General features: G+C 47.1%; 2 protein-coding genes across 2 annotated transcripts; both read right to left on the bottom strand.

Annotated features, from left to right (window-relative positions):
* Nucleotides 1-80: 80 nt before the first annotated feature.
* Nucleotides 81-1575, bottom strand: LOC123398662 (universal stress protein PHOS34-like). Its single transcript, XM_045093113.1, has 4 exons — nt 1260-1575; nt 1065-1159; nt 757-878; nt 81-475 (listed from the first exon to the last, which is right to left on the bottom strand). Exons 1-4 carry the CDS (start codon nt 1465-1467, stop codon nt 388-390), a joined length of 513 nt encoding a protein of 170 aa, XP_044949048.1. The 5' UTR covers nt 1468-1575; the 3' UTR covers nt 81-387.
* A 4495-nt stretch (nt 1576-6070) lies between these two features.
* On the bottom strand, nt 6071-10258 carry LOC123398697 (oligopeptide transporter 1-like). Its single transcript, XM_045093147.1, has 6 exons — nt 10161-10258; nt 9506-9957; nt 9317-9414; nt 8612-9184; nt 7098-7362; nt 6071-6939 (listed from the first exon to the last, which is right to left on the bottom strand). Exons 1-6 carry the CDS (start codon nt 10174-10176, stop codon nt 6133-6135), a joined length of 2211 nt encoding a protein of 736 aa, XP_044949082.1. The 5' UTR covers nt 10177-10258; the 3' UTR covers nt 6071-6132.
* Nucleotides 10259-26764: the final 16506 nt, after the last annotated feature.

Below are 26764 nucleotides of genomic sequence, written 5' to 3'. Positions count from 1 at the left end.
TCCTGTGGCTATCAAATTTTGTTCCATTGCTTTTGTGAGTCTCTTTTTGCAAGGAAAAAAAAATCTGAACAGAAGAGGAATGAATTTACAAACCACACTTCTACAAGAAGTAAACACACGTGTCCACTGCAAGGGACTTGCAGTCTTGATTAAATTTACATATACATACAACGCTTGTACAATGCATGAATCTGCAATCACAAATAACAGTGTTCTGATGAGGCGCATCAGTTATTCACCATCTCAAACAAGAATCCACATGTAGCTACTTGCAGGAGTTCACTACTCTTCTGAAGGTGTGAACTGTGACATCTGCGATCCATTTATTCACAAACATGCACAAATACCGATCACTGGGTTCAGCGACCAGTCAAGGCTGGGCGTTGCTCAGTGCTTGTGCTTTGGCTTCTTCACAATCATCACGGTGCAGTGCGCGTGGTGGGTGCAGTAGTCGCTCACACTTCCAAGAACAGCCCTGCAGCAAAGTTCAGGAAAGTTGATATATATTTTATTTTTTTGCGAGAATCAGCAAAGTTGATAATGCAAGCTAGCAATGATGGATAATTGAAAGTAAAACATGGGAGATATTTCGTATTGAATACCAGAGGTGTCTAACTAGGAGGACAGTTCATGGATTTATTTCCATGGGTTTTAGGCTTGGAGAGAGTAGCAATTGTCGCCAACACCGCCAAGGTGCCATTCATCCAAACTGCAAGCAGGGGAGAACAGAGCACAAGTAGCAAAATGCTGCAATACCTTTTGATTGCTCCATAGCCATGGTTGCCCACAACCAGCATCTCTGCGTGATTCCTTTCGACCGCCTCACAGAGGACGTTCCTTGCATCCCCCTCCACCACTTCGAAGACACCATCGCCCACCTACAGCAAAATCATCAACAATCTTATAATGAGCAAAAATGGTTCACCACCCTCGCTCGAAGCATAATCTCAAACTGACAACCGATTCTCAAGTCGAAGCCAGCTTAAATTTGGTCCAACTAGTCTTGTCATCCGCGGGGAAATCAGACAGTTACCGGGAATATTATATACTCATCAGAAATATACCTGCGCCTGCGCGCAGAGCTCCTTGGCCTTGTCGATGACGCGCAGCGAGCTCCGCTTCAGGTCCGCTTCCACGAACGGCAGCACGTCCGCGGCACCTGAAAAGTTAAAACTGACCGATAAATCTCCGGTACGGAACCGATCGGACGCAGTCCCCAATTCTGGAAACGCGGGGGAGGGCGGGAAGAGGGCGCGCACCTGGTCCGGCGAGGCCGACGGCGGACGCGGCGGTGGGCTTGGCCGTGACGACGACGAGGCGGTACTGCTGCTGCCCCGGGGAGAAGAAGTGGAGGAGCGTCCACTGCAGCGCGTAGTAGCTGTGCTCGCTCTCGTCCACCCCGACCACCATCGTCATCTTGCCCGCTGCCGGCCCCGAAGCCGCCGTCGCCCCCGTTTCCCCCGCCATGGCTGCCTGCACCAGAGCTTGGGCTTCTCTCCTGCGACACGCTGCACGATCCGCGCGGTCTCTCGACGAGTCTGGAGTGGAATGGAAGCGCAGCGGCGTGTACTCCTCATGAACCTTACGATAATAATGACGTGCTTGACGGGTGGGACCGGTGGCTACCTTACGTTATCTGATTCGTCAGTCGAGAGTTTACTCCTGGGATGCCATCGTGCCGGTGCGTTGTATTTCGCCGGCTTTGACGGTCAAAGTTACTCATCGGCAACTTCGACTTTTGTCGCTTGTTGGCAAATCATTCGCCACCATGGATCACCCACTTGTCATGCAAACTACTTTGGCCTCTTTGGTTAACAGCCTAAAGTTGTCAAGCCTAATTTTACACAGTATTTGGTTCATTATCACATTTATGAATTGTTAAACTTTTCTAGCAACATGGTCTTTTACACTGTTTTTTAGACATGTGTTTGACTCATTATCATATTTATGAATTGTCAAACTTTTCTAGCAACATGGTCCTGATGTCATAGGCTTACTTCTTTTGACAATTCTATCATACTTATGATGACTATTTTGTTACCCTCACTTATTATGGTAGCCATATTTTACAAAAGCTTAGCTATGACAAAGTTAGTCATTGACCAAACATGTCCTCCCTTTGTGCCGAAATATAAGATGATTTTCTACTTCAATTTCGATATGTGAGAGCAGCATATAAACAAATAAAATATGATTAAGGTCATCTTCGCTCATTTGTCCCTCGTGAACGGATGCCTGACGGGCTTTTCAAAATTCAACAATATGGACACTTGGACTCCCCAGATTTAACCATATGTAGGGGAGAAATGTGGTTATCTAGACTACCCGTTATATTATCTCTAACACATGGATCCAACACAAAATACCCATCCCACGACGTATCCTCTACTTTTCCTGCCGGATCCTCGCCTTGCCACTTGGTTTCCCGCTGTAGCGGGACATTTCCCACTCGTGCCATCTCCTTTGAAACCGGATGACTGTACTACGTCTAAATTGTGTTTGGCTTCCCTTCCCAAGAGGAGGAGAGGTGCAACACAGTAGAGATAAGTATTTCCCTTACCAAGAATCAAGGTTATTGAACCAATAGGAGAATGACGTCAACCTTCTTTAGCAGCACCTGCACATACATAACCAAACACTTGAACCTAAGGCGGGCAAGAGGGTTGTCAAGCCTCTTGAACTCGTTACTTGCAAGGGTTAAATACTGATAGATAAATAATATAGATAGATAAAAGTAAATAACAATAAATAAATTGAAGCAAAATATTTTTGGAATTTTTGTATTTATGTTTGAGTAGACCTGGAGAAAATAGTTTTTGCTAAAGGTTTCTCTCATGAACATAACATACGGTAGGTAAACAAATTACTGTTGGACAATTGACAGAATAGCGCATAGTTATGACATGTTATTTACGACAATGATCATGTATATAGGGCATCACATCCATAAATAAGTAGACCGGCTTCTACCTGCATCTACTACTATTACTCCACTCATTGACCTTTATCTAGCATGCATCTAGAGTATTAAGTGTGAAACAGAGTAATGCTTGGAGCAAGATGACGGAACCCCGATCACTTTGGCTGGATAACGGCAAGTCAACTTGTCCCGAACGGCGCCCCACGGAGTCCACCCATATCCGGTCGAACGATGGAGAGCTCGTCCACCACCGCCGCCTTGTCGACCACCCGAAGAAACTCCCGAATGAGGGGAGCCTGCCTGAGATGGTTCGGAATCCCCATGACCCGCACCCAGCACTCCTGGAGCCGCGACACTTCAAATGGGTCTGAGAATGGCTCTCCCACCTCCGCCTTGTGTCCGCTGATAGGAAGCATAACGGTCCCACTCTTTTGAGCGATCCACAGAGCAAGCTTGAAGGGGTAGATGACCGAGAAACAGTTCTTCCGGATCATGGTAACTTGCGAGTCCCACTCCGACTCCCACATATCTGCCAAGTCCAGCCGAACTGAATCCTCCGTGGCCTCCCCTTCCGTGACCACGAACGAAGCTGCGTTGGCCGTAAGCTGTTCCTCCTCATCTGAACCACCCTCCAGAAGGTAGAAGCCCTGGCCTTCAACCCCAAATCCATACATCACCAGCTCCGGCTTGGCTTGGCGGGTCGGGCAATTGTTGGAGGTGTGCCCTTCCACCTTGCAGACGAAACAGAGAGGGGCATTCCGACACTTGATCTGGTAATGGCCCTTCTGCCCGCACTTGAAACACCTCACTTCAGCCAAGTTGTGGCCCGATCCGGCCCGCTCTCCTGAAGATGACCGACGACTTGCCCCCGAAGCATATCTCTCGCCCTCCCGTGGGCACCAGTCGCCCTCCCCACACCACTAGGATTTATCACCACCCTCAGCCGAAGCCCTGGCCCCGCTCCCCCCACGACCGAAGGAACGTTGGCTCTGAGATGGGGAAGACCTGGAGGAGGTGGAGGCAGAGGCGGGGACTCGCGGGCGCGAGAAGAGGATCGACGAAGCAAGTCTGAAGCACGAACCCCCGGGCCTGTGGGACGCTCCCTCGACCGCGACTCCCTGCGGTTCGAGAGTTGTGCCCGCAGGTCGCTCTCACGCATCTCCTCCGCCGCCGACACCGGCGTCGCGTCCTCGCGAGGACGCTTGTTACGCCCATGTGCCTGCAGCCTCCTTTCCTCCTCCATCTACCGCGCGCACGCGACCAGCTCTGGGACCTCCGATGACGCGATGAATCGAGCAGTTTTCCCCCACACGAGGATGTCGCGCGACGCTCCAGGAAAACCTAGCGGGGACTGGCAACCCCCCGCGGCAGCCACCACCACTTCTTATAGTGGCTGGCACCGGACTGGGCTGTAGGCCTGATGGCGCACTCAGCTGGGCCGACCGCACTAGCCCCCTCACGTGTCAGGCCCAACGAAATGCCCCCACCGCCCTGGGCGGCCGGGCCGCCAAATCAGCAAAACTGAACCCAAAGGAGGGACCCAGGCCTGGCCCGAGACCCCGCATTGGCCAGCCAGGCCCCACAGGCCCAGCTTGCCCATCCTGCTTCGCCCCATCGTGCCCCCCTCCGTCGCGCCGTCGACCGCGCCCCCGCCGACGAGCGGCAGGAAAGCCGCCTGCGTGAAAGCTGGCTGGGGCGTCCTCTCCCCCGGCGTCCGACCAGCTGCGACGCGAGCCTTCCGACCTCCCAGCCAACTCACGCTGCCGCACTAGCGAGCCTGGCGGTGTCGCCGCCCGCGAACCAGCCAACGCCAGGAGTGAGGCCGCGGGATTGGATTTGCGTCGGCGAACCAGAATCCACCCCCCTTTCACACGCTCGCCATGCGGATCCGCGAGGCCTTCCGCGGAAGTGGTGCGGACCGGGGCAGATCTGGGCACGCCGCTCGCAGGGCTACGAACCCTAGGCGCTAGATCGCACCGCTCCGGTAGCCGAGAGGACTCCGAGCCTCCCGAAGTCCCCGCTTGACGGCGAGCTTCGCCCCCAAGGGTATCCCACCGTCGCCGAATTCCACCTCCACCAGGCCTGGAAACGTCGAGACCACCTCGGCAACCTCATCCTCCGCGTCAGACAGCTCGCCCAACGCCCAAAATTTGCGGCCCACCCCCTTCCCTGGACCAGCCTCCGCCGCGGCACTATGGCGCAGTCCCGCCCGAATCTCCGCCGTCGGTGGCTCCCTTCCGAGGACGGCTGACGGTGCGGGGGTGGAGTGTAGGAGGGAGGTCGAGGGAGAGGGGGTGAGGACGGGAGCGGGAGCTGGAGCGCCAACGGTCATTTTGCCTCCATGCATCTCGGCACAGTTCAATAAGTACTTTGCTGAACATAAGTGTTGTTATTTCCGTCTATTTAGTACTATTAAAAGTAGATTTAGTTATTGTTTTTAAACTGGATTATGCTTTCATTTTGGTTAGGATCATGTTGATGTACAATTTTATTTCAAATCTAAAAATTAAATTGCTGGCACGATACCAATATGACATTCCACTACTGATGAATATTACTGATAGGTTTGACCACGTCACACACCATCACTCTCTAATATACTATTGGCATAGGCTCCAACAAAAGCACAATTTTTTAACAATGACAATATATTGGTGGCGTCGAGTTTCCACGCCAACAAGATTGATTTTGCCACGTCATAGCTGGACTTTTTAGCACTAGTGATAGATGATGCTAGTGGGCGATGGAGGGGTCCGTGGTTCGAGGAGCAACATTCAAAGCTACTATCTAAGCGGCACACCTCCTCACCCCAGATGTAGCGATGCGACCAGACCAAGGAGAAAACACGCCGGGTGACAAAAATATTAGAGTCGCTAAAAACAACTGATCGATAACCAGAAAAGACTAAGTCTACCATGTAGTGTTGGTCTCATACCCAGGCCAGTGAAAACTAGCAGTAGCGTCGACCCTCTACCCCGTGCTACTGTTAAACCTCTACCTATAAAGCATTTTCTAGTAGTGCATGTTTTGAGTCAACCAAAGCTCCCCATAAGCACAACATACAAAACTACATAAATTAGATATACAACTACAAAAGACTAAGTCTACCATGTTTTCACATGTTCTTATTGTCCTCCCTAAATGGCATAGGAGCATGAAAACAATTCCTAATTTCTATCATTGTAATTACTGTACATGTGATGGGGATAGGGTCACTTGACAACCGGGCATCCCTTGGCTATCACTCCTGGCGCCGTTGGGCATGACGCCAAAGGACAGTGGTCGTCGGCAACACCACCCCACCACCTCACTCCATAGATGTCGAAGTAGCCTAGCGATATGAACGTGAGCACTCCCATGAATGCGACACCAGCATCGAGCCCTGCAGCGAGCACGTAGGTGTGCCTCATCCACCATGCCTTGTGTCGTCTGTATATGAAGTGGTTGAATACGATGCCTACGAGTCCCCACATGAGAAAGTTGACAGATCGTGCCGGAAGTAGTCCTCCGGCGCCGGCGAAGATGAGCGGGATGTTGATGCTCTTGAGGAAAGTGTTGTGCGGGTACCAACGGCAAAGCAGCCAGATGGGCAGTGGTGCAAGGACCCCGACGAGGAAGAAGTAGTTCATCTGCCAGTAGTTTCCGAGGCGGCCAAACATACGCAGCGGTCCGACGACACCCCAGATGATGGATGCGTTGTAAAAGACGTCGTCTCCTGGACAGGTCCAGGGGCTACCCTCCGGCAGGACATCAACATCGCATACGTTCTTCACCGTTGTCAGCAGCCACCATGCAGTCGCGAAGTGCACCGTTGAGGACGTGACCGTCCCAGCCAGCTGCACAAAGAACATGGACCTTGGGGGTATCTTCATGTAATGCCCAAGCTTGAAATCTGACACGAATGTCAATGCCTGCCCCATGCTTATGTAGCCGTACGTCTTGAACACTACGTTGGCCAACGGCTTCCCAGGGTAGAGGTACCCGATGATGAGCTCGGTGATGATATTTAATCCAGGTTGCTGCACCAAAGAAAATTTTCATGTCTCATCATTAGAGATAAATCTCATAGCCACCATGAGGTCATGAAAAAGAAAAGATCACCCAAGTGATGATAACCATTGGTGTTTTCAAAGAGCTTACAGAACTTCGCATAGTAGCCACATCCCACACAACTTACCATATTTGTCGTCGCAGTGATGATGCCGATGGGCAATGTGAAGGTCAAGGCGATGGCACAAGCAAGGAGGAGTCCCCAATATGGTAGTTGCAACTGGCCTCCAAAACCCTCGCATGTGAACAATGACAGCGCCAACACGAGGACCAACATTAGGTGGAACCACCACTGCGGCACAGACCTGTAGTTCCTCTTCATGATCCTGGTATGCACATCCTGCTCCTTGCCCTTCTCTGACGATGTTTTCCTCCATAGATCAAAAATCTCCCTGCATCATTCAACATTCAAAGTCATAAGTCCTAAGTGAGAAAAGCTGACCAATTGGAGAAGATTAAACAGCCAGATGCCACAAGTAACTCAAGGAATGTACTACTCTCTGGATGAAAACCGAGACATCATTTAGAGGGTCAAGTTTTGCTAGTGTATCGTGTTGAATAGGGGATTTTATACCATGGTTTAGATATCTTTTTTCCATAAGTTCTCTGGAGAATAAATAAGTAATGAAAGCTCACGTTACTCTTTATTGCAAATAGATCTTTGATAAATCGACCGTTCCTCTGTGTACTTCTATTGAGAAGCATACGGCCCTTGAGGACATATTTTCGTAGAAGCTAGGTTTCTGTTGAGCTCACTAACCTTTTACTCTCTCCGTCCCAAAATAACTGTCTCAAGCTTAATACAACTTTGTACCAGAGCTAGTACAAAGTTAAGACACCTATTTTAGGACGGAGGGAGTACTACATAGGAGATTGAGATGGCTATTAAGTAAATGAAACTAAAATATGCCTGGGCCAGATTCGACGAAGAGTTTAGACAAAGGCATGCCACCTCAGAGCTGGTCACTATGCGTGCAATTTTCGGGTCTAGATTATTTGGAATATCGATCTGTGATCTTGTAGAAAAACTCGTTATTTGGTGATTCGAGTGCAATTTATTTCCATTTTTATTGGACGATGGAATATATATTTTAGAAGATTTACTGACATAAATCAGATTATGTTTACACACATCACGTAACCATATAAGTTATGAGTTTTCTCCATTCACTTTACAAACACGTTTTTAGTAAGAAAGGTTGTAGCCTCGAACTATTGCCTTTTAACTATGTTGTACAATATGGGGTAATAAATCTGAAAATTTTATACTCATGCATGCCAGGATACCGATGCTATGGAAAAAGGAAAAACTCCAATCTCTGATCCAATTTTTCTTACAGATTAGGGAAATGATAACTGGGGAATGTTCCTTGGGAGGAAGGTCCCAGGGAACGCCCCCAAAGCTGTATGATCACGATCAAAAGAAGAACAATTTTTCTGCGAAACGTGACAATTTTTTCTATTTTTTTTCTGCTAGACACGTTTCTTCCAAATGACAAAACCTAAAAAATTGCCATGACAACTTTAGTATTTTTGGTGTGGCAATTTTGACGTTCTCTGGGGAAAACACTCCCACGAACCGATTTGTTGTAATAACATGATGGTTAACAGAAGGCTCGGAGATAGCGAATAGGAACTTACTTGCCATGGTAGAGCGCAACATGTGAGAGCGTGGACAAGAGACCAGCAAAGCCGAATCCATAGTTGAGGGCGAAGAGCACGCTGAGGTGAATGCGGCTGTAGGCGTTGTACTCGTGGAGGTTGAGCGTGAAGGTTTTGGGGTCGAGGATGCGGTTGGTGTCATAGCGGTTGCCTGCAGCGTCGAAGACGTGCGACGAAATGATAGGGAAGCGTTTGGCATTGTAGGTGTTGGTCCAGTAGAGGAGCGGCACGGCAAAATAGTTGTTGAGGGAGAAGCCGGCCATCATGTTGAAGATGGCGAACGCCGGGGAGGCGAGCGGGTTGCCGATGAACCCCGCGACGGTGTTCCAGTCGAGGCCCAAGGAGCCGACGCCGAGGCCCTTGAGACCGGAGCCGATCTGCTGCGCCGTGATAGAGTCTTTGTAGAACCAGCAGAGCGCCGAGAGGGTGCTCGCCGCTGGGAACAGGTAGCTGGGGATCAAGTAGTAGGCGAAGCTGCAGATCATCACGATGAAGAAGAATTGCAGCCGTGTCAGCTGCCCCTTGGGCCTCTTCTCCTCCTCGTGCATCGCCCTGTATATGGTCATACGACGGTCTATGGTCATGCAGTTTTGGTCCATATATTATAATAATATACATCATTCATTTGTATAGACAAGTTGCATTGCTTCAAGTCTCTCTCAACAACTCTACGTACGTACTGACCTGAAGAGGGTGACCTGGACAAGGTTTAGAGGCCACCACATGTAGGCCGAATCCACCAGGTACGTCCTAAACAAGCCAGCCCATCCGTACCCAAGCAACTGAAATTAAACAGAGCCCCACATTGGCCAAAATGACCTCGAAATTCAGCCAATGGATATGGAATGAAAAGTCGAGCTAATATTGGATCACCTGGGTTGTTTGCGCGAGCAGCATGGCCGCGTAGGGGTTGATCTGCCGCTTATAGAAGACCTTGACGATGGCGATGATGTTCATGGCATAGACGCCGCTGGCGCCCGCACCGGCGAAGATTGTGATGAGGCAGTGCTCCTTGAGACTGAAAGGGCCGGGGTTGAGGGTGAAGGTCCAGCCCATGAGCGGGACGCGTATGAGCTTCGCCGGCAGCGCCGACGCCATGAACCGGCCGATGGGCAGGGTGGCGATCTGCACCACCACGGTGCCGATGCTCAGCTGGTTGGACCGGTACATGAAGAACTCGTTGACGAAGGCCAGCAGCACGCAGGACGGCATCCCCAGCACCCATGTTCGGAACGTCAGGGACGGCTCCGAAGGGTCGTCGGTTATCGGCACCGTGTTCCGGACCTCCTCGATCGGGTGGTCGTTCACCTCTTCTTCTGCATCGTCTGCAGATCAGTTATCATTTGCAGTAACAGCGATCAAACTAGCGAAACATTGAGATCTCCATTTGGCTTTGTTTGGTACAAAGATCACGTGAAGCTCCGATGGCAAGATGAAATTATGAAAACCATGCTTGATCCAAATGAATGAATGCATTAACAACAGAATGACACGAAAGAAGACGCAGAAAGGTTGCGGGCAAACGTACAGCGGGTTTCTGCCATCGGAACGTGCTCGCCGGGCTCGGGCCTCCCGGCCTACGGAAAGTTGGCGGTCTCCTCCAGGGGACACGCCAGGGCAATGCGCGCTAGCTGCCGTTGAAACCTCTTTGGTTTAAGAGTGACCTTCTCCGTTTCAGTTTGTGTCGTATTTCTAAAATAGGCTGGCTATTATTAGAAACAATCTCGCATGACCTCACTTGTTTGTAGGGTCTCAGATCCTGAGATGCAGTAACCTTGTAGCTTGAAAGAGGAGTTGTCGGTGACCTTTCGGGGTTTCCGCTATTTGTCTGTCACTCAACAGCCGGCTCCCGCATCTGTATGTCAAGTAAACAGCATAAAGCAATCACAATTAGGGTTAGGGCAAAAATAACTACCAGTTTTATTTTCGGCCCTGACGCCTGCTACTTTTTCGTAACTCTATTAAAAAAAAATCTGATCATCGTACTCATCCATCCTCTTCCTCTTTTGTTTCTTTTCCACACACCTCCAGAGTGAATTCAATAAAGAATTCTAGTAAAATCTCATACGGCATACAATAGACATATATATAAATAGAGATCCACGCATACCTTATGTAACTGTAATCGTCATGTATGAGGCAGCGATATGGCTATCCCCGGCAGCCTGGACATCCACAGATTCGGGGCTTCTTTGAATCGAGGAGCCGCTACGCGCTCACAGAAGATGGATACGTGAAGAATCTATGTTCTCACCTCCCAGCTTCGTGTATGACTGGGAATTCCCGTTTGACTTGTTCTCTTTTTAAGGATCCACTTGCCCGGTTACCCCGAAAATTGGGAGCACGTTCCAAAACAAAGCAATTGGACGGAGAGTTTTCAGTTGGTGGATTAAGGAAAGAAATCAGGAGCCATTTTTCCATACGATTCCTGACTAATCGCGTGCAATAAAAGATCTGCTCCACAATCACCGCACGGCTCCCGGAAACAATCGTACCAGCGAGGAAATCAAGGAAAAAGTTATACTCGGCTCAGTTTTCGTCGAGTGAGCACGTATATTTCGCTGCGCATACCTGGGGCCCCTTGCATCTGTGGCGCGGGCCGGCCGCCCCTCTCGCCCGGGAGTCCCTAATCAGCGCTTGGTTTTGGGCCGGCACATGTAGCGCTCGCCTGATCGCTCGCTCCTGACTGATCGCTCGCTAGCTCCGGTCTGATCGTTCCCTCCCTGGCTTGAGGACTGTTTTTGGTCGTGCGTACTTGATCAGTTAGTTAGTCAATCGTTGACTTTAATAAAAAAGAAGAAAATAAAATAAAAATAAAAATAATAAAAAATAGGTATTTCAAAATAATTCATGAAAAGGTATCGAGATAGTCAAAAGTAGTAATCAGAATGACCCGACACAACACGAAAACCATGTAGCGCTCGCCTGATCGCTCGTTCCTACTTGATCGCTCGCTCGCTCCCGCCCTCCCTCGCTCGAGGACTGTTTTGTCATGCGTAATTGATCAATTAATTAGTCAACCATTGACTTTAATAAAAAAGAAGAAAAAAAATAAAAATAAATCGGTATTTCAATAAAGTTCATGGATTTTGAAAAGGTTCGTCCAATTTCTATATGGTTAATTGAATTCAAAAAATCCACTGATTTTCAAAAAACGTTCATCAAATTTGAAAAAAAATCATCATTTTTTAAAAAAGTTCATTGATTTTTAAAAACGTTCATTGAATTTTAAAAAACATTCATCGATTTTTTTAAAGTTCATCGAATATGATAAAGTTCATCATTTTTTAAAAACGTTCAGCGATTTTCAAAAAAAGTTCATCGAGTTTTATAAAATTTCATCATTTATTAAAAATGTTCATCAAATTTGGAAAAAGTTCATAGATTTTGAAAAAAAATCATGAATATTGAAAAAAAGTTCGTCGAATTTGATAAAAGTTCATCAAATTTGAAAAGAATCGCAGATTTTCAAAAAACGTTCATCAGATTTCAAAAGGAGTATATCAAATCTGAAAAAAAGAACAAAAACCAAAAAAATAAGAAAAAAGAACAAAGAAAACTAGTAAAAAACATAACAAAACCCTTCCGAATAAAAATAGAAAGACGAAAAAATAAAATAAAAAATAAATGGAAAAAAGAAAAAGACGTGCTAGTAGAAAAGAGGGAAGAAGTAGTAGCAGAACAACTGATGGTCAAATGGTTATTGCATCGTGTGAATGTACGAGAGATCTTAGGGTCGAATTCCCATCGTGCTCTTTTTTACGATAGAAAAAAGACAATATGGACCGAGCCCAGCTCACGCGGCTACATGCGCCGGTTAGGAAAATTGCACTATAACCGACGCGTGCAGCGCCAAATAGGGTTTGCCCTCTCGCCCCCCCCCCTCCTTAGGGCCGGGCCTGGCCACCACCTCCACTCCTTCTCCGATGATGGCCCTAGGTGGCATTGTCGTGTGCGGGGAACCAACCCTATTTCTTTTTGCTACATCACGTGTGTTTTTTTTGCTGGAATCAGTATCCATTTTTATTACCACCATCTAATTTTTTTGCTGTAACCACATGTCTCTTTTTGTTACCACCATCTTTGGATTTTGCTGGAACCAGCTAATTTGTTTGCTACCACCGGCTTTGTATTTTGCTGGAACTAGCACCCATTTTTGCTACAGCCATGTGGTTCTTTGCTGAAACCAGTGTTTCTTTGCTACAATCATTGTTGATTTTGGCTACAGTCAGCAAAGGTTTTTGCTACATTCATTCACGACGGAGGTGCGACCGTCACGACGGCGATGATGATTTTGCTGCAACTGTCGGTGATTTTTGCTACAACCAACAAATATTTTTGCTAGGTCCATTCATGGCGACTTATGACCCATGGCGGCGGTGACAACGTTTTTGCTCCAAACTTACCGGCGGGCGTTGCGGCCGGTGACTGTCGCCATCGGAGTTGTGACCATCGCCACCACAGTTGCAAGCACATCATATACGCAACAACATTCATGGAGACGGCGAGGAACACAAGAGGGAACGAAGGCGGCTGGTATTTTGCTTCGCCGCCGACGGTGTGGCTGCAAGCGCCGGCGGCAAGCAGCAGTGCGGGATCCAGCAACCGGCAGCGACACTTTATTTTTCTCCTTTTTCGTGGGTAAGGACGACAAAAGGTGAGACATGACAGATCTGACGCCGTGGTTGTCTTCTTTTTTCTCCAAAAGTTTGCGAGGAGGGAGGAAGAAGATGGCCCAACGTGTGAGCTAATGGGGGCCCTTAACGCATGCTAGATCGGACGCTAGGTACCCGACCGGCCGAAATGTCGGCCGGTGCACGGGCGCCTAGCGGTCCCCTTTTTTAATTATGACATATCTGGTCCAACAGTAAGGCCACGTGTGTGCGCGTGCGCGGGGGGAGGGGTGTGTGTGTGTGTGGGGGGGGTATGGATATTAATGGTGAATCTTCCTCAGATCGGAACCATTCTCTCCCCCGGTCACTCCGAGTCACCCACTCTCTCATCTCTCCCGTATTCTCTCTGATCTAGGGCTGGTGATAGTGGCGGCGACTCAGTACACACAGGAAGCACCGAGGTGAGTACTCCAAAGTGGACAACTAGCTCGACAGGGGAGCTTTATTATGCAGCCACCCCAACTGCCACCGGCATATCGCGTGCTAGGGCTATTGTGGCGGCGGCGAACGGAAGGAGGGTGGGTAATTAGGGTTGTATGTACACATTGTTTCAATGCAATTGGATGAACATGTATCGGAATTGGTGATTTGTTCAATGTTAGTTTGTGTATCTATTTGTCTGTTTGATATAGTATTCAAAGGATTTTCTGTTTATATGTTTATATTTTTGACATTGTAGCTCGTTACATCTACGATTAAGTAACTTCATATGGTTATTCGTGCAGTTGTTACACATGATATTAATGTGGTGTTGTAGTACTTGTGTTACTAGTTAGGGGGTTGGAGTAGCAGGTAATACGATCTTTTTAATCCGTTTTTTGTCAGGTTAAATGATGAAATATGGGAAATATGTTTTCATTTGCAAGGTAGAGAGAAAATATAAAGAAATATTACCCTACCAAACGTAATTTACTTACTTTGTTAACACTGATCGAGAATCAGGGCTATGGAGTAGATGGTAACATGTACTATGTGAAGGAGGAGGGAAGGGGTTCGAAGGGTTGAAGGTTTTGGATAGTGAGGACAAAGTAGAAGAAACGATTGACGTGTTTCAAAATTAGGCAATTATGAACACCACAGTCATCAAGTCTAGGACACATTGTAGCTCGTTACATCTAGGATTAAGTAACTTCATATGGTTATTTGTGCAGTTGTTACACATGATATTAAATATGGTTATTTGGGGCTACTTGAAGCCTAAGAAGAAAAGGGCGGCTAGCGCCCCCCCCCGGGGGGGGGGGGGGGGGCTGGGTGCCTGGCTCCGACGGGGGTCCCTGAGGAGGTGACTCCAGTACCACCAGCTCGGGTCGGTCCTCAGCGTTCTCGCGAGGACACGATGTGCATCAACTAGGGGTGCGCAGGCCACTTCCGCTCGGAGTGTGAGGCCCCCCGCGGTGCCCCATGACCCTTGCCTACCTCGGGTACGGGACCGAGCGAGGGAGCTTCTACTATGTGGATACGGAGATCGAGGAGGAGGTGCTGCCGCTACACCTGGCGACGGTCACCCTGGCCCCCGAGCAGGTCCTCCCGTCTGGGCTGGTGATCTCGACCGACCTCATCCAGGCTGAGCTAGCCGCCTACATTGGTGACTTCCGAGACTCCGAGTTCGCTTGGGAGGTGACTGAGACGACCCCCCTCGTCTTCTCGGTCCCCTTCCCCTTGGCCGAACTCCTCCAGGTTTGCTCCCATGACTTCTTCCGCAGCCCCATCAACAAGTTCCTGATCTCCGTCCATGCTGTGACGGTGGAGCCTGAGCCTGTGTCGTCTCTGGAAAAGGTGTGGGTCCTTGTCTACAGCCTCCCGAGGGGAGGCAGGGCGGCACCGCGGGGAGGCAAGCTTACGCACATCCTCAAGGCGATCTCTGAGCCGGTGGGCAAACTGGTCACCGCCGACTTGAGCTCCTTCGAGGATGATGGCCCCGCCCGCATCGAGATCCTCTACCATGCCCCGGCGGAGATTGATGGCATGTCCTTGATTTTCTACTTCGGCTCCAAGGGGAGGCGCCTCACCTTTGAGCTTGAGTCCCTGGCCTCGGTGGACCTGCTCGGATCGGCCCCTGGTGCCACTGATGGGCGCGATGGGAATGGGGCTCGTCTGGGGAGAGCTCCTCCTGTGAGGAGGATGATGTTGATGGCAGGGACCCGCCGGCCGCGTCTGATGGCTGGCGTACCCCGTTCTCCTCTGCCACTGTCCCTTCCAGTCCTTTCGGGGCGGCCTCCCGGGTGGCGTCAGGGATTGAGTCCATGGTCTTCGCCGAGCCTTCCCGTGTCTCCATTGACCTGGTGGTCGTGGGCGGGGATGAGGCCATGGTCGGCTGCCCCCTGTCGCTACCACAGCGGTTTACCTAGAGATCGTGGAGGCGGACGTGCTGAGTGTGGGGATGGAGGTGTGCCCTTCGTCATCGCCGCGCTCGCCGGGGGTGGTCTGCTACTCGTGCTCGCCGAGGTACCCCTCTCCAGCCATGGGGTCCCGGATCGGGAGCCGCCGTCGCCCCTGGATCTGGTCTTGACGGTTGTGACCCCTGCGGCAGCCGGCCACAAGGCTCGGGGTGGGACTTCTCCGTTGGTGTCAGCGCGTCAGAGTGCGAGGCTCAGCCAGTCACGGCTACTCCTGGATGGCCGTGTCCCTACGATCCAGGAGAAGGCCACCTTGCGCGCGGCTGCTCGAGACCCGTCCCTAGGTAACTCCTCCATCCCTCCCGCTCCTTCTTGCTCTGACTCTCGGTTTTCTATTCTTGGTTGGAGTCGGTGTCTCATCTGGCAGAAGTGGCTACCGATAGTGGCATTCTGTTCCGTGGTGAGAAGGGGCCCATCCTGGAGCAGATTTCCGCTATCTGCGCCAAGGAGAAGCTTGAGGGGGCGCTGGCGGAAGCCCGTGCCTGTGCTGCACATGGTGATCCCAGCTCCCATGAGCCCACTGACCCTGGTCATAGAGAGACCAGGGGTGGTGCGACCCCCTCGATGGTGCCTGTGGCTGGGACCTCCCTGTCAGTTCCCTCCTCGCTGAGGGTGCTACGCGGGCGCCCCCCCACACGTCTCAATCCCACTGAACACCGTCTCGAGGTGCGTGGGCATAGCTCCAGGTCCGCCTCCCTCGGTCTGGGGGACACAGCTGCCCCCTCTACATGGGGCGACGTGGCCGCCCGTCTAAGGTTCTCCCCCGACCCGCGATTGACGGGCGGGCTAGCTCGGCCCCGCTTGCGGGGCCTAGGAACCCCTCTGAGGTTATTAAATGATGCTCCTATGTTGGAACATCAGGGGCTTCGGCCTCACTGGCCGGCGACGGCAGCTCATCGAGTATGTGCGACACGAAGAAGTTGACATAGTGGGATTGCAGGAGACGATTCGCCAGGATTTTAGCATGCATGAGCTCCAGAGGCTTTCCCGTCACAAGTTTGCCTGCCAGTGGTTGCCTGCTGCGGGCCACTCTGGGGGCATCCTGCTCGGAGTTAGGTAGGATGCGTTCTTGGTAGAGGATATGGACCGTGGCGAATTCTTCATGAGCATGTCTGTCACTGACCGACGAGTTCACCTTAGTTGGGAGTTGATTATCGTCTATGGTCCGGCGAGCCATGGCCGCTCTGCTGACTTCCTCGCCGAGTTGAAAAATAAGGTGGAGAGGTGCACCACTCCGGTGGTGGTAGCCGGTGACTTTAATCTCATTAGGTGGGCTTCTGATAAAAGCTCTCTTGATGTGGATCGGGCCAGAATGCGTCTCTTCAATGATTGCATTGCTGACCTAGCACTCCGTGAGATAGCCCGCGTTGGGGCTAGGTTCACGTGGTCGAATAAATAGGCGGACCACATCCGGAGTGTCTTGGATCGGGTCTTTGTGTCGGCTCAACGGGAAGTGATGTTCCCACTATGCTCCCTCAAGGCGGTCACGCGGATTGGCTCCGACCATACGCCCTTAATTTTCTCATCGGGGGAGGGTTCCTCCTAGACCCTGTCGCTTCCGCTTTGAGACGTTCTGGCTGGAGCAACCAGGTTTCTTCGAGTTGGTTCACGACCGCTGGCGTGAGGCGGTCTCGTCCCCGCCTCATGTGTTCTGTGCGGTGGATGTATGGCATCACTGTGCTAAGTTGGCTCGCTAGGCCAAGGGCTAGGGGCAAACTTGGGCGCTGACCTCCGGGCCCGTAAAGGGGCCTTGCTGGATCAGATTAAGGTGTTGGATGACCTGGCGGACGGGCCGGGACTGTTTGCAGACGACTGGATCAGGAGATACTCCCTCGAGGCCTCGCTCGTGGATATATTCAAGAGCGAGGAGTGCTACTTCTTGAGCTTGCGTTAGTTTTTTCACATGAAGAGGAAAGGGTGATGCAGCAAAGTAGAGATAAGTATTTCCCTCAGTTTGAGAACCAAGGTATCAATCCAGTAGGAGTATCAAGATGAGGCACCAAGGTACCTGTGCAAAGACAAACAAACTTGCACCAAACGCGATAAAGGGGTTGTCAATCCCTTTACGATTACTTGCAAGGTGAGATCTGATAGTGATAATAGGTAAATATAAATAAATAAAAGTGCAACAAGGTATTTTTGGTATTTTTGTATGTAGATCTGAATATATAATGTGTAAAATAGACCCAGGGACCATAGTGTTCACTAGTGGCTTCTCTCATGATAGCAAGTATTACGGTGGGTGAACGAATTACTGTCGAGCAATTGATAGAATCACGCAAGGTCATGACGATATCTAAGACAATGATCATACATATAGGCATAACGTCCGAGACAAGTAATCACACAAGATCATCAATTTCATTCTCTCCCAAGATTGTGCAACATGTTCATGATCTAGTTGCTTAAAATTCATGATATCATTACGTAGAGAGATAATCTTAGCAGGTGGAAAATACTTGGAAATAAAGGCATCTTTACACTTGTTCCATGAATCAATACTATTTTTGGGTAAAGATGAAAACCAAGTTTTTGCTCGATCTCGTAATGAGAACGGAAATAGCTTCAATATAATCATATCATTATCCACATCTTTCTTCTTTTGCATATCGCATAACTCAATAAAGGTATTAAGATGGGATGCGACATCTTCACTAGGAAGGCCGGAAAATTGCTCTTTCATAACAAGATTCAACAAGGTAGCATTAATTTCATATGAATCCGCACTAGTGGCGGGAGCAATTGGAGTACTAATAAAATCATAGTTATTAGTATTAGAGAAGTCACACAATTTAGTGTTTTCACACATGGTGACTTAGCAAGCAGACAATCACACAAGCAAACAAAAAGCAAGCGAAAGAAAGGGCGAATGAAAAAGGGAAATAAAGAAAGGGAAATATTTTTGTAAATTTTGTTATAGAAGTGGGGGAGAGGAAAACGAGAGGCAAATGGCAAATAATGTAAATGCAAGAGATGAGTTTGTGATAGGTACTTGGTAGATATGCTTCACTTGAATACTCCCTGGCAACGGCGCAAGCAATTCTTCGTGCTACTTCTTGAGCTTGCGTTGGTTTTTCCCTTGAAGAGGAAAGGGTGATGCAGCAAAGTAGAGATAAGTATTTCCCTTAATTTGAGAACCAAGGTATCAATCCAGTAGGAGTATCAAGATGAGGCACCAAGGCACCTGCGCAAAGACAAACAAACTTGCACCCAACGCGATAAAGGGGTTGCCAATCCCTTTACGATTACTTGCAAGGTGAGATCTGATAGTGATAATAGGTAAATATAAATAAATAAATAAAAGTGCAGCAAGGTATTTTTGGTATTTTTGTATGTAGATCTGAATATAATGTGTAAAATAGACCCGGGGACCATAGTGTTCACTAGAGGCTTCTCTCATGATAGCAAGTATTACAGTGGGTGAACGAATTACTATTGAGCAATTGATAGAATTGCGCAAGGTCATGACGATATCTAAGGCAATGATCATACATATAGCAATCACGTCCGAGACAAGTAGACCGATACTTTCTGCATCTACTACTATTACTCCACACATCGACCGCTATCCAGTATGCATCTAGTGTATTAAGTTCATAACAAACAGACTAACGCCTTAAGCAAGATGACATGATGTAGAGGGATAAATTCATGCAATATGATATAAACCCCATCTTTCTACCCTTGATGGCAACAACATGATGTGTGCCTCGCTACCCCTTGTGTCACTAGGTGAGGACACCGCACGTATGAACCCAAAACCAAGCACTTCTCCCATTGCAAGAATTATAGATCAAGTTGGCCAAACGAAACCCATAACTTGAAGAGAATTACAAGGATACGAAATCATGCATATAAGAAATCAGAGGAGACTCAAATAATATTCATAGATAATCTGGTCATAAATCCACAATTCATCGGATCTCGACAAACACACCGCAAAAGAAAGTTACACAGATAAATCTCCATGAAGATCATGGAGAACTTTGTATTGAAGATCCAAGAGAGAGAAGAAGCCATCTAGCTACTAGCTATGGACCCGAAGGTCTGTGGTGAACTACTCACACATCATCGGAGAGGCAATAGTGTTGATGAAGAAACCCTCCGTGTCCGAAGCCCCCTCCGGCAGGGCACCAGAACGGTCCCCACATGGGATCTCGCGGAAACAGAAGCTTGCGGCGGCGGAAAAGTATTTTCGTGGCTCTCTCTGTTGGTTTGGGGATTTTAGGGAATTTATAGGCGAAAGAGGTAGGGCAAAGGAGGCACGTGGGGCCCATGAGCCTGCTAGGCGCGCCCCCTAGGGCGCGCCTAGGGGGCTCATGGCCTCCTCCGTGGCCCTCTGCCTTGGTTCTCAAGTCTTCTGGATCCCTTCTATTATGGAAAAAATCATCCCAAAGGTTTTATTCCGTTTGGACTCCGTTTAATATTCTTATCTGAAAAAGGTCAAAAACACGGAAAAACAGAAACTGGCACTGGGCACTGAGTTAATAGGTTAGTCCCAAAAATGATATAAAATAGCTTATAAATGCATATAAAACATCCCAAGTTGATAATATAATAGCATGGAACAATAAAAAATTATAGATACGTTGGAGACGTATCAGGCATCCCCAAGCTTAACTCCTGCTCGTCCTCGAGTAGGGAAGTGATAAAGACCGCATTTTTGATGTGGAATTCTACCTAACGTATTTGTTCTTTGTAACTTCTTTATTGTGGCATGAATGTTCAGATCCATAACATTCAACACAATAGTTTAATATTGACATGAAAACAATAATACTTCAAGCATACTAGCAAAGTAATCATGAACTTTTGAAATAACAAGGCCAAAGAAAGTTATCCCTACAAAATCATATAGTGTGGCTATGCTCCATCATCCCCACACAACGAATTTAAATCATCCACAACCCCGGTATTGTCCAAGTAATTGTTTTCGCACTCTTACTTTCTCAAACTTTTTCAACCCTCACGCAATACATGAGTGTGAGCCATGGATATAGCACTATAGGTGGAATAGAGTGTGGTGGAGGTTGTGAGGCAAAAAGGAGGAGATGATCACATCGACTCGGCGTATCGACGGGTTATGGAGATGCCCATCAATAGATATCAATGTGAATGAGTAGGGTTTGCCATGCAACGGATGCATTAGAGCTATAATTGTATGAAAGCTCAAAAATAAAAACTAGTGGGTGTGCACCCAACTTGCTTGCTCACAAAGACCTAGGGCAATTTTGAGGATGCCCATCATTGGAATATACAAGACAAGTTATATAATAAAAATTTCCACTAGTATATGAAAGTGAAAAAACTAGAGACTCTCTATCATGAAGAACATGGTGCTATTTTTAAGCACAAGTGTGGAAAAAGATAGTAGCATTGTCCCTTCTCTCTTTTTCTCTCAATTTTTTTGTTTGGGCTCTTTGGCCTCTCTTTTTTTGGTGGGTATCTTTGGCCTCTTTTTTTTATTTGGGCTTCGCTCGCCTCTTTTATTATTTCCTCACATGGGATAATTCTCTAATAATGATGATCATCACACTTTTATTTACTTACAACTCGATACTTAGAACAATAATGACTCTATATGAAATGCCTCCGGCAGTGTACCGGGATGTGCAACGATCTAGCTTAGCGTATGACGTTGAAACATCTCGCTAGCAATCTTACGATCATGCAATGGCAACATGAAAGTGATGGCCCATGTCATGAGACGGAACGGTGGAAGTTGCATGACAATATATCTCGGAATGGCTATGGAAATGCCATAATAGGTAGGTATGGTGGCTGTTCTGAGGAAGGTATATGGTGGTTTTGTGCACCGGCGAGAGTTGCGCGGCACTAGAGAGGCTAGCAATGGTGGAAGGGTGAGAGTGCATATATACCATGAACTCACATTAGTCATGAAGAACTCATATACTTATTGCGAAAGTGTTATTAGTAATCGAAACAAAGTGCTAAACGCATACTCCTAGGGGAAGGGTTGGTAGGAGTTAACCATCGCACGATCCCGACCGCCACACAAAGGATGACAATAAATAAATCAATTATGCTCCGACTTCCTAACATAGCGGTTCACCATACATGCATGCTACGGGAATCACTGACCTTAACACAAGTATTTCTAGATTCACAACACCCTACTATCATAAATATAATATTACCATATCCATATCTCAAAACTAATTGTGAGGAATCAAACTTCTCTTACTAATCAATGCACTTGAATATGATTTTTTTGTTATATCCTCTTCGGATGCCTATCATATTTAGGACTAATTTCATAACACACACCAATTACCAAGTTACTTAGAGAGAGCGCTCTCAAAATGATATAAGTGAAGATCGAGAGTTTTATTTCTAAAAAATATGACACCGTCGTGCTCTACAAAGATTTAAGTGAAGCACTAGAGCAAAAATATCTAGCTCAAAAGATATAAGTGAAGCACATGCGAGCTAAATTACCTAACTCAAAAGATATAAGTGAAGCTCATTGAGTATTCTAACAAATTCACGATGAGTGCATGTCCCTCTCAAAAGGTGTGCAACAAAGATGATTGTGATAAAACAAAAAGCAAAGACTCCAATAATACACGACGCTCCAAGCAAAACACATATCATGTGGTAAATAAAAATATAGCTCCAAGTAACGTTACCGATGGATTGAAGACGAAAGAGGGGATGCCTTCCCGGGGCATCCCCAAGCTTAGGCTTTTTGGTGTCCTTGAATTTGGCTTGGGATGACTTGGGCATCCCCAAGCTTAGGCTCTTTCCACTCTTTATTCCATTGTCCATAAGAACATCACCCAAAACTTGAAAACTTCACAACACAAAACTTAAACAGAAACTCGTGATATCATTAGCATAAGAAAACAAATCACCAACTTTTTAGATATTGTAGTAAACTTAATTTCCATTTAGATTGATGTTATATTACTATATTCTCACTTCTCCATGGCTCGTACCCCCCGGTACTAACCATAGTTTCATCAAAATAAGCAATCAACACAACAAAAACAGAATCTGTCAAAAAAAGAACAGTCTGTAGCAATCTGTATATTTCGTATACCTCTGCTATCCCAAAAATTCTGGAACAATTATGAAAAAAATAGGGAAATTTGCATATCAATCAGCATCAAAAAGAATAAACTCAAAATATCTTTCTGGATAGGAATTAAAAATAATTTCGTGAGCACAAAGTTTCTGTCTTTTTTTCAGCATGATTAAACAACTATCACCAAAACTAATCATAAAGGTTCTACTTGGCACAAACACTAATTAAAACGTAAAAAACACAATCATAACAGAATCATTATGGTTTGGACTCAACAAAACAGAAAGTAAAAAGCAAAAATAAATTTACTCATTGGGTTGCCTCCCAACAAGCTCTATTGTTTAACGCCCTTAGCTAGGCGTAAGGCAATAGATTCAAGTGTTGTCATCTTTAGTGCTCAAACCATAAGTAGCTTTCATAATGGATTCATAAGGCAATTTTATTTTCTTTCTAAGAAAGTGTTACATGCCCTTCTTTAATGGAAACTGAAATTTAATATTCCCTTCCTTCATATCAATGACAGCACCAATAGTCCTAAGGAAAGGTCTACCAAGAATAATGGGACATGTCGGATTGCAATCAATATCAAGCACAATGAAATCTACGGGCACATAGTTCCTATTTGCAATAATAAGAACATCATTGATCCTTCACATAGGTTTCTTAATAGTAGAATCCGAAAGATCCAAATTAAGGGAGCACTCATCAATCTCATTGAAACCTAGAACATCACATAAAGATTTTGGAATTGTGGAAACACTAGCACTCAAATCACACAAAGCATGACATTCATAATTTTTAATCTTAATTTTTATAGTAGGTTCCCACTCATCATGAAGTTATCTAGGAATAGATATTTCCAACTCAAGTTTCTCTTCAAGAGATTTCATCATAGCATCAACGATATGTTTGGTAAAAGCCTTATTTTGGCTATAAGCATGTGGAGAGTTTAGCATGGATTGCATCAAGGACATACATTCAATCAAAGAGCAACCATCATAATTAAATTCCTTGAAATCCAAAGTAGTAATTTCATCACTATTCAAAGTTTTGATATCCTCTACTCTACTTTTAGTATTTTTAGCATCAAGATAAATAGACTCCAAATCATTGGGGCGTTTCTCAACCAAAGTGGATTCACATCCAGCCCCGTCATCATTAAGATTAACATTAGAAAACAAGGATTCAATAGGAGTCACACCAAGCACTTTAAGATCTTCGTGATTCTCATCACGAGAACACGCCTTTTTAAACCATTCATGTCTAGCACAAATTTGGGCGGTTCTTTCCTTACTCTCATTCATGGAAACACGTATATATTTCAAAGTTTCATCCATATTAATCTTGGGAGGAACACATCTCAATTTCAAAGCATCAATATCAAGAGATATTCTATCAAGAGTCCTAGCCAAGTCATCAATTTTAAGCAGTTTTTCTTCTATGGAAGCATTGGAAATCTTTTGCAAATTAATAAACTGTTTAATATTACTCTCAAGATCAGAGGGTATTTTATTATAATTTCCATGATCATTGTTGTAGGAATTGCCAGAATTATTAGAGGGATTACTAGTGTTAGGGCATAGTTTATGCCTAAGTAATTTTGGTGATTGATAACAGTACCGCAAAGGACTAATTGTGTGTGTTAAGATTTCAGATAACACATGCCAACGGCACAAGACGACTCGCCCCCTCTTTCCATGGAACAAAAGCTCGGTGTACTCTACGATTCTCTTTCTTTGAGTCATAGGAACGCCGTACTTTAAGAGGGGATCCGTAGTGGAAAGGTTTGGGTGGAATCAATTTTGCACGCACACACTTTATCTCCTTTCCCATTGCCTGCAACTTTGGAGTGACTCCCGCCTTTGTGTTTATCTCATCTGAGCAAATGGTCCCTCAGCGGTAGTACCGCTGTGCCTAGCGGTAGTACCGCTAGCCCTAGCGGTAGTACCGCTGGAGTGCTAGCGGTAGTACCGTTGTGCCTAGCGATAGTACCGCTAGCTCGCGTAGTACCGCCCCTGGTCAGCGGTAGTACCGCTCCACAAGCTTAGTACCGCCTTCCTAGCGGTTGTACTTCGACGGGCCTTTTTGCGAAGACTTTCTTGGCGGTGGTTGGCCCGGTAGTGCTTATGCACTACCATGGGCCCAGCGGTAGTACCGCTGCAGCCAGCGGTAGTACCGCTGGAGTGCGAGCGGTAGTACCGCTGCATCCAACGGTAGTACCGCTAGGCACGGGCTGTGAGTGGGGAAAACGGTTGGATTCCCCCCCCACTATATAAGGGGTTCTTCTAGCTGTGGAACCTTATCTCTTACCCTCCCAAGCTCCATTGTTGCTCCCTAAGCTCAAAAGTGCCCGATCTCTCTCCCTAGCCAGTCAAACTTGTTGATTCTTTAGGGATTTGTTGAGAAGGCCTAGATCTACACTTCCACCAAGAGAAAAGTTGATTCCCCCACCAATCCCTTGCGAATCTTGTTACTCTTGGGTGTTTGAGCATCCTAGATGGTTGAGGTCACCTCAAAGCTACATTCCATTGTGGTGAAGCTTCGTGGTCTTGTTGGGAGCCTCCAAGCTTTGTGTGGAGTTTGCCCCAACCTTGTTTGTAAAGGTTCGGTCGCCGCCTTCAAGGGCACCTATAGTGGAATCACGGTACCTTGCATCGTGTGAGGGCGTGAGGAGAATACGGTGGCCTTAGTGACTTATTGGGGAGCATTGTGCCTCCACACCGCTCGAACGGAGACGTACTTCCTGTCAAAGGGAAGGAACTTCGGTAACACATCCTCGTCTTCATTGGTTCCGCTTGTGGTTATCTCTAACCTTTACTCTGTGTATGCTTATGTTGTTGTCTATCTCTTACTTGTCTTAGTTATCTTCGTTGGTAGCATCATATAGGTTCACCTCTTTGTTGTTAGCTTCATTACGGTTCACCCCATTGTTTCTATTATTGTGAACCCATATGTTGTTGACCCTAACTTGCTAAGATTAATTAAAAAGTGGTCGTTGCCTATTCACACCCCCCTCTAGTCAACCATATCGATCCTTTCAATTGGTATCAGAGCAATGTCTCTTTATTAAGGGTTTAACCACCCGAAGAGTATGGAAGATGATGAGGGAGTTCCCCGTGCACAAACCGAGGGCATGGAATTGACTTCGATCACAAGGGACGACTTGAATACGGCTATGGCCGCACTCAAGACGTCCATGACGAACGAGGTCAAGACCATGCTTAAAGAGTTAATGGAGGGAATTAAACACTCTCCCGAACCGGCATTGGTGGTTAAACCCACCACCACGGATTCGGAGGCCAATTCCGCCAGGGAAACGGCTAAAGGTATGCGACCTTCCCAACCTCTCGAAAATGATGGGAATGGGACGTATGCATCTGTTCCACCACCCGTAGTCTATGGAGGACCGGTTCCCACACCGCGTCTTAATCCTGTTGGTCCTCCTCCTAAGCTTGTGAAAGGTGACTTTGCTAACTGGGTATTTTCTATTAAGTCTCATTTGAATCACAGCTCAACAAATTTGTGGAGAATCATCGAGCAAGGATATTATCCACATGATCCAAGCAACCTCACTCCAACAGAAGATGCGGACAATCAATACAATCACTCTGCTTTGTTTATTCTCCAGTCCGCAGTGCCACCTGAAGATCTTCCTCACTTGCGTCCCTTCACTTTGGCCAAGGATTGTTGGGAGCACATTATGGTGTTGTACAAGGGAAGCTCAAGCATTCAATAGTCCAACTATGAAGTGATACTTGATAAGGCCGATGAGTTTGTGATGAAGGAAGACGAGGATCCTCGTGATCTCTATCAGAGGGTGACTGCTATTGCTGTGGGCACTCAAGGACCATGGGAGCAAGGACGTGGATGATACATGGGTCAAGCGCAAGTTTCTCAAAGCCATCATGCCTTTCAATAAAGCCATGTCATCTGTCATTCGCCAGCGACCAGACTTCCACTCCTTGTCTTCTAGTGAGGTGTTGGATGAATTCATTGCAATGTCAATCATGAACGA

This window comes from Hordeum vulgare, chromosome 5H (assembly GCF_904849725.1).
Source record: "Hordeum vulgare subsp. vulgare chromosome 5H, MorexV3_pseudomolecules_assembly, whole genome shotgun sequence".
Lineage (NCBI taxonomy): Eukaryota > Viridiplantae > Streptophyta > Magnoliopsida > Poales > Poaceae > Hordeum > Hordeum vulgare.
Note: the sequence above shows the minus strand (reverse complement) of the source record. Positions and strands in the feature narration are given on the sequence as shown.

Bases quoted from the DNA above. Each gene is read 5' to 3' on its own strand.
- LOC123398697 (XM_045093147.1), bottom strand. The intron at 9,415-9,505 runs GTGATCCAATAT...GTTTAATTTCAG, and splicing joins TGCTCGCGCAAACAACCCAG to TTGCTTGGGTACGGATGGGC. The intron at 6,940-7,097 runs GTAAGTTGTGTG...TCTTTGGTGCAG, and splicing joins TCACTGCGACGACAAATATG to CAACCTGGATTAAATATCAT.
- LOC123398662 (XM_045093113.1), bottom strand. From the start codon at position 1,467: ATGGCGGGGGAAACGGGGGCGACGGCGGCTTCGGGGCCGGCAGCGGGC. The intron at 1,160-1,259 runs GTGCGCGCCCTC...TTAACTTTTCAG, and splicing joins CGTCGGCCTCGCCGGACCAG to GTGCCGCGGACGTGCTGCCG. The intron at 476-756 runs GTATTGCAGCAT...ACTTTGCTGCAG, and splicing joins GGCTATGGAGCAATCAAAAG to GGCTGTTCTTGGAAGTGTGA.